The sequence below is a fragment of the Lathamus discolor genome, chromosome 4 (assembly GCF_037157495.1).
Source record: "Lathamus discolor isolate bLatDis1 chromosome 4, bLatDis1.hap1, whole genome shotgun sequence".
Lineage (NCBI taxonomy): Eukaryota > Metazoa > Chordata > Aves > Psittaciformes > Psittacidae > Lathamus > Lathamus discolor.
This window is the reverse complement of record NC_088887.1, coordinates 103,492,685-103,505,972: the sequence shown is the minus strand read 5'-3', so window position 1 is coordinate 103,505,972 and position 13,288 is coordinate 103,492,685. Positions and strand designations below refer to the sequence as shown.

General features: G+C 37.7%; 1 protein-coding gene across 3 annotated transcripts in view; it reads left to right on the top strand.

Annotated features, from left to right (window-relative positions):
- NBEA (neurobeachin) overlaps nt 1-13,288 on the top strand; it is a 510,937-nt gene that overhangs the window by 475,449 nt on the left and 22,200 nt on the right. For 2 of the 3 annotated variants that reach the window (XM_065678397.1, XM_065678395.1), the window contains 2 exons: nt 7,367-7,456; nt 8,879-9,071. In XM_065678397.1, coding sequence (XP_065534469.1) covers nt 7,367-7,456; nt 8,879-9,071 — 283 coding nt within the window. Of the gene's footprint in view, nt 1-6,963; nt 7,027-7,366; nt 7,457-8,878; nt 9,072-13,288 lie in introns of all 3 variants that reach the window. The other variant, XM_065678396.1, reaches the window with a different exon arrangement.

Genomic DNA, 13,288 nt, shown 5'->3' with positions numbered 1-13,288 from the left:
CCATGTAGCCTTTTGAATGTAACAATAAGTGTTTTTGCATAAATAACAAAAAAAGCTGATGGAAGTGTTTCATTATATAGGTAGAGTTTAGGTGATGAGAAATTATTTCAGTCAGCCCCCGTAAATATTTATCATCCAAAACCAACAACAAATATACTTGTTTTAAAAGAAATGAGGGAATGCCTTCAGAAAAAATAAAACTACTTGTTAGTTTGAGAGGAATAGTTTCTGAGGTTGTCCATTACATAATACAAAAAATTATTACAGGGAAACTGTCAGTCATCTACAAATAAAAAAAAAATCCGATTGCCCAGGTTTTTCAAAACCTTAACTATTCATGGCATGAAGTTACATATTTGATGAATTATTATATCGTGCTATCTCTCACAAAAGTAACTTAGCAGTAAAATCTTTACTAATGTGTTGTATTCAGTAACTTACTAATCAAAGAAATAAACATTTTCTTTTATAAACTTAATACAGATATGGGAGAATGATGACAGAGAGATGATTTCATTTGGCATGACTTCAGTGAACACACAAGAGTTTCAGTTAGTGTTACCAATCTGTGTGGGACAGGAATTATTACTAATATGAACATAAGACATACAATAGTTCAACTGAAGAAAATAATGGCATGAAATGAGAATACTTAAATGTTTTTTATATGAGATGTGACCTCATTGCTCTCCACAACTTCCTAAAGAGGAGAGGGGGAGAGAGAGGTCTTGTCTCCTCTGTCTGGTATCCAGTGGCAGGGCATGTGGGAATGGTTCAAAGCTGTGCCAGGGGAGGTTTAGACTAGACATAAGGAAGCACTTGCTTACTGAGAGGGTGGTCAAACACTGGAACAGGTGGCTGATGCACCAGTTTTGTCAGTGCTTAAGAGGCATTTGGACAATGCCCTTAATAACATTCTTTTAACTTTTGTTCAGCCTTGAAATGGTCAGGCTGTTGGACTGGATGAACATTGTAAGTCTCTTCCAACTGAGATTATTCTGTTCTGTTCTCTTCTGGAGGGGAAAGAAGGAGAGGATTTCACTCCTTGAAATCAGCCCTTTTCAGTGTAAGGAAGTTTTCCATGATTTTCAGGGGAGTGGGCTGCTAGAGAGGAAGTATTTGTGCTCAGACACACAGGATCTTTGCAAATGAGAGTATGTCTGAAAAAGTAAGCAACACTCTCAGCTAAACGTGCCCTGACTGCAGGATATCCATCTTTATGTTATTTTTGCTTTACCTTCTCTGTTGCTGTTTGTGAGATGTATTGAATTTATTTCCAATTTGGAGTGTATTAACCAAATGCTTGCTTAAGCTGGCAGAGTGTTTGAAATTGTTTTGCATCATGAAGACATATTGGACTGCCAGGGGCTTCTTGACTTCTTTTATATTTCTCCCTTGGGAGAACTATAAAGGTGAAAAAGGGAAGAATTAGGTATCACAATTAGTAGCTGAATGAGGTAAATATGAAAGCTAAAAGGCAGCGCTCCCTGAGACAAATAAGGTCACCGATGTGATTTGTGCCTCTAAAGAGAATGTGAGATCTTGCCTTTCACATTCTTATTCCTTTCGTAGTACTATTTCTTTTCACAGGGGAATGAAGAAGAAGAAGTTCAGGGCTGGGCTCACTCTGGGAGGAGGCTGAAGGTCAGCTCTGAGCTTTCGGTCTTCTGCTAGGGAGCCATTTAATTGCACACAGGATCCAATGAGATACCTCCTGTAAGGGGAAGGAGCTTAAGGTTGCCCCTACTCCATTGTTAAATTAATAAAGTAGTGACCTGTGGAGAAATCTGCCCATCTTTCAGTCCCTTGAGTATCCTGATTAAATAACTGAATGTATTGAAGCCTCCAGACTAGTTGAGTCATTGCTTGTGTTTAAACTACAGCACTTTTTTGCTCCAAACATACAATAATAAAATGGAAATTAATAGTCTTAGCCTAACTTATCAAAAATCATGAAGATATTGGTGCTGCTTAACAGCTGTAGATTAAAATAAAAAAGCAGTATCATCTCACACCACTTGTACAAAACAGTAACATTTCCAGCTGCTTATGCTGCCCACCAAAGGGCTGTCAGTCATGTGTGCTCTGAAGAAGACAGTGCTTGGGGGCTGTTGAGCGTCCTGGCAGAATAGGTGGGGAAGCACATAAAGGATTCCTGTGTTCACTTGGATTCAAAAATGAAATAAACCTTCAGGAAAGCAGAGCTGGATGACTATTGCTGTGGTGCGTATTTCTCAAATGCCTACAAATTTTTGCTCTTCATTGGACGCAGCCCCCATGCACAGGGGAAAATGGATTGTAGAAAAGCCTGAATGTGGTTCACAGGAGGAACAAAACTCACCAGGACTGTGGGAATTAGTAATAAATAGAGTTACTGTATTAAAAAAAAATGTAATAAAAATATAGGGAAAATCAGATCAAACATATTTTATAAAGTTTAACTGATTATGGTAGAAATCAGTGAAGATGCATAAAACAAGGCCACTTCACATAAGAATAAAACCATTGTGTTACTATCAGCAATGCAGTCTGTTTTTAGGATTTTCTTTCTTGCCTCTGTAATTCCAAGTAAAAGTGCTCTTATGTTTCTTGTGCAGTCACCAGGCATCCCTCTCAGCAAAAGGACTTTGCAAATGAGATGGACTGTGGATATCTTCCATGGTGATTTACCCGCATTTTTAAAAAAACTTTTTAAGAGAAAAAGTATGTCAAAAGTAAGCTGTTTCATGACTCACCCTTTTCGCAAAGCTATGTCAAAGAGCAAACAAGACCTTCATTTCTGTGATGCTTCAGATGAGTCAGCTTTAGCATTTTCATTTAGATTTGGTCTATGTTTCTGAAGTGAATCTACCCATCATGCTTTCATTCATGCTGCAGAGCAGTTTTGGAGTGTCTGAACTGGCTTATAAGCCACAGAAGCAGTGTGGTCCAGGGGCGAAGCTAGCAGAGCTCTGCTGTTGGGGTCTACAGCCCACGCTGGAGCCAGCCTAGTGTGAAAACCCTGAGGTGGGCAGTTTAAACATGGGTTCCTCAAGAGGAAGGTGGCTTCCTCTTCTCTCTGGTATCCAGTGGTCGGACACATAGGAATGGTTTTCATGCTGTGCCAGGGGAGATTTAGACTGTACCTTAGGAAGCATTTCTTTACTGAGAATGTGCTCAGACACTGGAACAGGCTTCCTGAAGAGGTGGCTGATGCCCCAAGCCTGTCAGTGTTTAGGAGGCATTTGGAAAATGCCTTTATAACATGCTTTAAATTTTGGTCAGCAGTCATGCAGTTGGACTGGATGATCATTGCGGGTCCCTTCCAAATATAAAGAAATATCATAGCCTATTCTGGGACCAATGCTTTTGCTCTGCAACTCTACTTCTGTTGAGTTACACTGCTTACTGTTGGAGTCATTGCCTTTGACCACTAAAAATAGCTTGTAGACCTAGAGAAACATTGCTTGAATTATTTATTGTTAGATTTGTATTTCTTTCAACCGGAATTAAGAAATAAAACCAAAATATTTCAATAGACTGCATAATGAGCAAAACAGATGTATTGAACTCTTCATTCCCCAGGAAGCTGACACTAAGGATGGATCCTCCAGGTTGCAGGGGAGAATCCCAGTGTCCTTGTGAATATACAGTCTACTTTTAAACATAAAAATTGAAAACCAATAATTTATTTCCTTTGAGCACAATGCATTGAGGATATAGCTCATTGTATCTATGATTAGTATCATTCATAAGATTGGATGATTTGATATATTAATTTCTTGACCGAAATATGTGTAAACGTATAATACAAATCTATGTAATTGTTAAATGGCCAATATTAAATGCTATTAAGTTGTGTTTTACTGGATTGCATAAATGAGGATGTGTGAGATCAACTCATTTTAAACTTTGAATTGCCAGCAGGTTTTCTTTCCTTGTTCTGACCTATGATTATTAGGCTAAGACCCATTTTCTCTTTCTGAAATACATTATCAGATCCTAACAGGTACTCCCTGAGTGTCTGGAGTACAAATCTCATTTTATGTGGATTAAAAGCAGTAGGGAATCTAAAATCAGCTCACTAAATAGCTTTTCTGCAACACCTTATTAAGAAAACAAATAATATAGTTGTCATTTTGCTGTTCCAAAATCTGCCAAATCTGGCAGCCACTGAATTCCAGCCTTATATTGGTTCTACATGAAGGACCTTTGAAGGTGAAATTTTATTAAAATTTGTATACAATTGACTAGAATGGGTGTCTCAGGAAGTGGAGTAGCAGTTTGCTCACAATAAGCAAGATCTGATGGGAGAAAAGGAATTGATTAATTAGAATGAAAATTTTAAGACCATTAAATAAATCTGAATTTTGATGATTTACAACTCAAGAAGAAAAAATGGTGTACATTTACCAGTGTTCAGATTAATTTCAGATATAGCCAGAGTTCTCTTTTAAAGAAATCAATGTATTACATTATTATTCACAGATCTGTTCCGTACCTGCTTTTTATTTTGTGTTGTGATCTGATAGGAGGCAGCATTAGGAATACCCTTAGGCCATTTATCGCTTTATCTCCTATGCTTATGTTTGTCTTATGTGTTAAGTTTTGACAAGGTTTTTCTGTCCTTCTTAAGTGTTGCGAGCTTCAGAAAGGAATAATAGTTGTAGCTGTGCACAGCTGTGGGGTTTGCAGTGTATAATCTCAGTGCATAGTTGAATTTTACAGGTATTTTATAAGAAACATTGCTTCTAAGAGTTATCAGTTTTACAAATGGTACTTTTGAAAGAAAAAGATAATATTACTATACATTCAGTAGGGGAGTAGGTTGTCTTGTTAAGTGCAAGCCAGCAAAAATATTCAATATTCCCCAGAATATCAAGGTCTTGATTCTGCATTTGTTCTGGATACAGAAGGACTTGGCATTAATTTAAATGTTTTTAAATGTTTAATTTAAATGATGGGTGTGTAAAGTATGTGAGTATTTACCAGAATATTTTCAGCTGTAAAGTAACAGTAGTTTTTGACAGTTATATCTTAAGCTTTTGTATTCTACTTCTCTTACTCTTTCTCTATTACTATCATAAATCCACCTGAACTGGGAGGCAGAGCAGGCAAAGTTTACGTGTGCAGAATTTACAGGCAAACTGTTAGAACTTGCTGGACAATAAAAATACTGGACAATATGAAAGGAAATGTATAAATTAGAATTGGGCTGCAGTGAAAAAAAATATTAATAATTCATTTCAGTGTGCCTGTGGGAAAACAGAAGTATCATATAAAAGATCACTATAAAGGGTGGGAAAGGAATATCTGAGTTCTGTTCACTATTGCTGCCAAATGCTATTCACACTCTTATTTCAACACAGAATTCTTAAAAAATTAAAATTAAATTAACCTTGTTAATTATTTGAAAAAAGAAAAATGGAAATTGCTTTTCTGAAAATATTATTGACAGATCTGCATGGAAGCATATATTACGCAGCGCCTGATACAGTTAGTATTAGTCTTCGCAATTTTGAAAATGAAATTCACACACAGGTATCATTCCCTTCCCTTCTCCCTACCAGGCAGGTCAGTTCTTAAGTACTGAATGAGATAGAAAATACTACTTTCAATTTGACATGATGTGAATTTTATGTTCCTGTATAAAAAGTGTCTACATGAATGAAGATGTCTACAAGTGTGTGTAAAGAGGTATTGATGGTATGGTACATATAGATAGCTGCTGTATAGACATGTACACATGTGCACACATCTATACACATATGGCCACACACATCCCCACACACGCTGATTTTGTATAAAATTATTCTATGATTTAAAATTAATTTATTAGTAAATAATGTTAATAAAACCCAAGGTACTTACCAGTTCCTAAGAGCACTCTGCCTTGGAGTATGAAGTTCACTCTGAATTAGTCAGCAAACAAGAAATCACCTGTATTGAGATAATTAAGGCATCAAATGCACTATGGCTACAACCCATTGAAAGTCCTTCAGCTGCTTGACTGGACTTTGCTCTAAGTTTTTTTTTTTGCCAAATGTTTGTTTGTGGTATTCGATTATGTACCTGTCAATCTAGGTCATCAAGAGTGGTAGACATTAGTAACCTGTGGGGAAATCTCTGTCTAGCATCTGTTCTTAAATCTATCCTATGAAGTGGAGGAAAGCACAGATTGGTTTGTAGGAATCACAAAATCTATGGATTAAAAGGATTCTTCTTTATCATGAAGCATTTATTGTGCTTCTTACCATGTTATGTCTGAAAGAAATAACGTCATTTACCAAGACAGCGATCTTTCTGTTGCTTTTTCATGTTTTTTATGTGGTAGCAAACAAAAAGTTTATAAAGCTCACAAGAAAAATATTAAGGGTCAGTAGTGCAGGGTACAGTAGATATATAGGTACATAATGCACAATGCATTTCAAAATCTGCCAGTTTAGCTTTCTGTGAAAGCTTTATTCTCAATTTTACAAGGTCAAATAAAATAGCATCTGTCTGAAAAATAAGGCGTGTTCTTTAACAGTATTTCTTTTACAAGCTGCAATCTTTTTACCAGCATTTTAAAGAAAATATCTTAAATATATACTCTTTTAATGAACTGTTTGAGTAGTGGAAGCATCTCTGCATATGGGCTGTATTCTACTCTGATCGGATCACTCCGGATTTATTCTGCAAGTAAATTTAAGTTTTGAAGAATATACTAAAATTGCTAAGTTTTCATTTCAAACCTGTGAAGCCTGAAAGCCCATGGAAAAAAAAAAAAAAAAAGCAGTAAAATTAAGCATGAAATACTCAGTGAATGTATTCAACTTGGAAAGACTTATACGTTAGTCTCAATATGCCTGTCAAAATTTGTTTCTGGCATTTTTTTTGTTTTAGCTTACTAATGTTCTTGTTGAAATAGTAATTATTTGGGGTTTTTAATATTTTATACATGAATTTTGTTTCTCAGTTTGCTTTTCTTTCCTCCCATTTAAGATTCCAGAGGCTTATTTTATTAGAGATCCTCATACTTTTCTCCTTACAAAGGACTTTATTAAGGTATATATGCTCTTTTTAGTGCGAAAAAAAAAAAAAAAAAGAAAGCTCTCTCAAGACCTGAACTGCATGTCCTCACAGGTTAACATTTTCACATATAACGCCAGTTACTGGAAATGAGAATGGTTAGTTGGTTAACTGAAGCATGCTTGAAAGGAGAAGCAAAGCTTGTCTGCAAAATACTAACACTTGGATGAGTCTGCAGCCTGGGAGGAGAGCACCGGGTGAATTTTCTGGACTTTTTTTCATGGTTGACTTGGGATATGCCTGCACTGTCACACAGTGTGTTGACCTCTCTCCTTGATGCATATTGCTTATGACAGTCCCTCTCCCTTGCCTGCAGGCCATGGAGGCGCAGATACAGAACTTTGGACAGACGCCATCTCAGTTGCTTATTGAGCCCCATCCACCTCGGAGCTCTGCCATGCACCTGGTGAGACGTAACTGCTGGCTGGGAAAGCATTCCCTTTGCATCTGAGGATCCTTTTTAGGTCATAAAGCACCCATTAAGCAACAGTTTTAATGCCCTCCATTGCCCATGCAGCCATACTTTCTCCTGGCAGCAAGGGCTTGCAGAGATCTAGCAGAGCAAGGTGGAGGTTTGAATAGCTTTAGCTTCCTGTAGTCCTGGCTTTTCCTGTCTAATACTGTATAAAAAGACCCTATCTTCATAAATATACAGTTGAAAAATACCTATTTACATTATTATTTCTGCAAGTAGTGGGAATGACTGCAGGCTTTTCTTAGGGTGAGCATGTTGTTTTGCTTTGTTTAAAAGGATGCATTGTTGGGGCTGATTTATGAACAATGTCTGCTTGAGAAAAAATATTGGAGCTCAAATCATACTGGAATCCTCCTGCCTATTCCTCCAGAATAATACAATGTATATTTCAAATTTCAATTTGAACTCCAGAATTCATTCCAAATGCATTCTTCTCTGTGCTTCTTGCAAAGAATTACATGAAATAACCAGATTGAACAAGACAGATCTCTGTGCCCCTCAGTGCCTTTGATTAAATGCTCAGAGCTAGATATTATCTTGTAAATTTTGTAAATGGACAATAAGATGTGCAGTAGTTTCAATCATTTTATCTGTCTACAAGGCAATCGCTCGATCTAGTTGTACACTGCAAAAGTGGGAATTGACCTGGGAGTGTTAGCTGTGTTATTTTAAGTAATGTCTAGATGTCAAAGGTACATAATACTTATTTTCTATATTTAAGATATGGATAATATTTTTAATAATAATTTAAAGACAAGTAGAAATTATTATTTGAACTTCTAGAAATAATTCTATTTGTTATAACAGTGGTTGAAAATAATAACTTTAAAACCAGCACTTAATAACAGTACTATTATCCATGTACAAGAAACTGTGTCACTTGTGGAATCATCAAACTAGTTTATAATTATTTAAAGACACCCTAATAAGTATATGCTTTACATGGAACTGAGTTGTCTCTGTTTAGAAGTGCTGTATTTCATATAAAAAAATTATAAGCAAAAATTAAAATGCATTAACTCTTTTATTTGAATCTTAACTCTATAGTGTGGATATTAACTGCTGTATAATTTTACATGTTACTGTATATGAATTAATGCTAATAGTAATTTTGTGCCCTGTAATGATAACCCTTACCATACCTATTCTCTATTTGCCCTCATGTAATGATCCCATAATAGCTTCTGATCTTGCTCTCCTCCATCACTAGTGTAGATGTGCAGGTAGCATCATTTTCCCTGTATGTGCACATGCTTGCCTGCTCTTTTTTAACCTCGTTTTCCCTCAGACCTCCTCACTAATTGTGTTATCCCTTCTGTTTTCTTCTGCTCTCTTCTCCTTTCTACTCAACAGTGTTTCCTTCCACAGAGCCCACTCATGTTTAAAGATCAGATGCAGCAGGATGTCATCATGGTGCTGAAGTTCCCATCAAATTCCCCAGTCACACATGTGGCAGCCAACACATTGCCCCACCTGACCATTCCCGCTGTGGTGACCGTCACTTGCAGCAGGCTTTTTGCAGTCAATCGGTGGCACAACACAGTAGGTAGGTTCTCATGGACACCTTTCATTCAAATTTGCAGACCTTAATAGAACAGCTTTAATTTTGAGTGCAATTTAGCCAGATGTGGGTTAATCTCACTCACCTGCCTGTGCACAAAAATGTATTTCTTTTTTCTGGTTTATGTCAAATAATCAAAGCTTGTGTTTTCTCTGGTGTCATTCCTAGAAACACTCTCCCTAACAACAGTACATCACCATGGCAGCCAATTGATTTGTGGTTGCATCAGGATCTTTGATGTAATGCTTTCCAGGGAAGTGCTGCTGTTCTTGGCACAGCCAATATTAAAATGTCCCAGGTTTCAGGAATACATACTGGCATGCTAGAGAGAATACATCACTATCTGCTGCTTGAGAGAGATTTCAGGTCCATCCAGGAACTTGTCATAAGCCTTCCCCTGGGTCACCGTTAGGTAATGTGGGACCCTAAGGAAGTCTAAGTACCTGGACACCAAACTATTCAGAAGAGAACTTTTCTTCATTTCCGCCCAAAAGCACATCTAACAAGGTCATCCCAAATTTCCCTTCCAGATCCTCTGCTCACATCTCTGTGTTGCCACTAGGACTGTCCTGTCTCCTTACCTGGACCCGCAGGTGCTGAGGTTGTCCCAGGCATTGCTAAATAGGTGGTGAAGCTATAAAGTGCATGAGGGAATGAACAGGTTTCATTTTCTAAGGCAGCTTCCTGCTGTGATATCCGCTATGCTGAAGTACCTGGAATTTTTTAAAGGTTTCTTGCCACCTGGAAGAAACAAGAAAGTACCTGGTATTTGAGAGCATGACTCAGTAGCTGGCTTAGGAATTTTGTAGGGACTAGACAAAAAAAAAAAGAAAAATCTTCCACTCTTTACACACAGAAGGAAACCCCTGGAGAGGGTTTTGTAATATTTAGGTAAGCTATCTACCTCCATCAGCTTCTAGATTACTTAGGGATTTCAATGGCTTAAATGTAAACATCTCCTTAGTGAATAATTCAAGTCAGGTGAAATAGATCCTACCTCTTATGCACAAGGCTGGCCAAAGACTGGTGTTACAGGCCCTAATTAGGTGAATGAATGTGGGGAATTCCCTTATAGTCATGCATTAGAGGAACTATCAGAGCAAGTAAAGTTAATGTAATTCTGAATTCTTGACTAATAATACAAGACTTAATATTATTTATATTCTGAACATTTAAATAATGTTACCATGAATATTGAATTTCACATTTATTTGCAAGGTACTTGTTTCTGTTTACAAACAAAATTTGTGTGGTGGTTTAGCAAATGCAACAGGAACAGAACAGGATACTTGATTGCCTTTCACAAATCCATGCATTTATGATACTCCATCAGGTGCAACTGCATTAGGTATAAAAATGTTTTGCCCATTTCTTTAAAATGAAAGCAAAAAATTTAGAGGTGGGAAAAAAGACAAAGTTCATATATATATATATGTATATGACAGTGTCCTCAAAGGAAGAGCCCAATGTCATAAATTATTGAGAGGCATAGAAACTGTCACCTGTTATTTTAATACTTTTTTGACTAACATGGAATGACTAATTCCTAGTTAATTCTCTGGATTTTTCAGGGATGCTGCACAAGTATTCTGTACCCATCATGATTCACATCTCCTCCATTTGAGGAGGCTTTTTAGTACTTGAGTCCCCCTTTCTCATCCAGAGTGTTAAATAAGCGGAAGCCAAAATTCCTACCCATACTTTACTGGAAAGGAGTCAAGGTTACTAATAGTGCTGTGTCCTGGATTTCAAGGATTTCCTTAATGACTGTTGTTTAAAGTCATCCATTTTAATATAAGTTGTGTTGGCCTGTGACTGTTATGTTTTAATTTTTCATATATTCTTGCTTTATTTTTTCCTATATACTCTTGTAAAATGTAAGTCGTGTTGCAAAATGGAGAATTCACATCATGAACCAACCATGAGCTAAATTTTACATCATCTGAAAACCTCTGTTTTAAATTGCAAAGAGAATTATTTCTGATTATATTGTAACAGGAAGAGACATGAAAATAAGACTTTGATTTGAAGAATCAAAACTCTTTTCTGATGATTTTCTCAACTTTTACATCCTGCCTGGCAATGTCTTTCATTTTGCAAAAGGCCAATCCAGGACAGGATATAAATTTCCTACTATTACCATAATATATTTTAATAAATCACAGTTCTAGTATAAAGGATAGGTTCATCTACAGAAATGTACACACAGACCACTTTTACTGATGTGGGATGGAAGTAGAAGTTTAGAGTTTATACACAGTAGAAGGTATTTGCACATCCATCTTGCAACAGAAGCAAGCAAATCCAAGTTAATACCAGCAAAGATCTGTCCCTGTGGTTGGTTGGGTGCCAGGTGCCCACCAAAACCGCTTTATCACTCTCCCTCCTCAACTGGACAGGGGAGAGAAAATATGACAAAAGGCTCATGGGTTGGTATAGGGACAGGGAGAGATCATTCATCGGTTACCATCACAGGCAAAACAGATTCATCTTGGGGAAATTAGTTTAATTTATTACAGGTCAAATCAGAGTAGGATAATGAGAAATCATAACTAAATCTTTAAAACACTTTCCTCCATCCCTCCCTTCTTCCTGGGCTTAAGTTTACTCCCAAATGCTCTACCTCCTTCCCACGCAGCAGCACAGGAGAATGGGGATTGTGGTCATTTCATCTCATGTTTGTGCTACTCCTTCCTCCTCAGAGGGAGGATTCCTCACACTCTTCCTCTGCTTCAGCATGGGGTCTAACGTGTGTCAGGTTGGAGACAATTCTTCATGAACTTCTCCAGCATGAGTCTTTCCCACAGGTTGCAGTTCTTCATGAACTGTTGCAGCATGGGTCCCTTCCACAGGGCGCAGCACTTCAGGAACAGACTGCTCCAGTGTGGGTCCCATTGGGATCATAAATCTTGCCAGCAAACCTGCTCCAGTGTGGGCTTCCCACAGGGTCACAGCCTCCGCTGGCCACCAGTGTGGAGCTCCATGTGCTGCAGGGGCACAGCCTCCCTCACCATGGTCTGTACCATAGACTGCAGGGGAATCTCTGCTCTGGCACCTGGAGCACCTCCTGACCTCCTTCTTCACTGACCTTGGTGTCTGCAGAGCTGTTTGCTCTCACATGTTCTCACTCTTCTCTCTGGCTGCAGTTTCTGTTGCACAGTTCCCCCCTCCCCACCCCCCCTTCTTAAATAAGTTATCCCAGAGGCAGTACCACCATTGCTGATGGTCTCAGCCTTGACCAGCAGTGAGTCCGTCTTGAAGCTGGCTGGCATTGGCTTTGTCGGACATGGGGGAAGCTTCTAGGAGCTTCTCACAGAAGCCACCACTGTAGCCCCTGCCACTACCAATAACTTGCCACACAAACCTAATAAAAGCCCCGTCTGCTTTGGTTTTGAAAAGAGAAAAAGAATGGAAGTTCTCATAGCAGTGTTTTTCAGAAGATGGCAGGGCCAGCTATAGACCCTGTTTTCTTTTGCCTCCTCCAGTTGACTATTGCTGTAGCAGAAGATGGAATTTATTCTCCAAAACTCTGTATCTCCTCTTATAGAGGATATTCCTGTGCAACATGGCAGTTTCTGACAAAAAATGTTAGCACTAGTGACCATTGTGATTTATGTGCTAAGGAAGGTGCTCAGAAGAGCCAAAGCAATGACATCCATGCATGAGAGCCGATAGCACTAAACATGCAACACCTGATGCACATTTGAATAGCCTAAGGACTGCTCAGGATAGAAATAATAGGAATAATTGTGGCAAATTTACTGTAGCCCACAAGTTTCCTGCTAAAAAATTCTAGATAAATGTGTGAAAAGGTCCGAGTTTCTGTCACTTCCATGTATAAAAAACTTATAACAATGTTTAATCCAATTATTTGTCATTTCTGTGTTATGAGATCTCACACAGTGCTTAAACGTAAAAAAAAATAAAAATCTCTGTTACACTGTTTCAAAGGAGTTAAGGAAGTTTAATGAATGTTTATGGCTTCAGAAATCATGGTAAAGTTCACACTCATACATTTATAGTTACTATAACATTACTGAAAAAATAACAAATGCATATTTATGTAGCACAAAGGAAGGAGTCTTAAAAGATTCATAGAACAAAGTTGTAGTAGTAGTAAGAAGTTACTTTTTTATATATCCAATAATGCAGTTTTAAACCTAGAAAAATCATATGAAAAATTTAGACAACAAAGTTCCTAT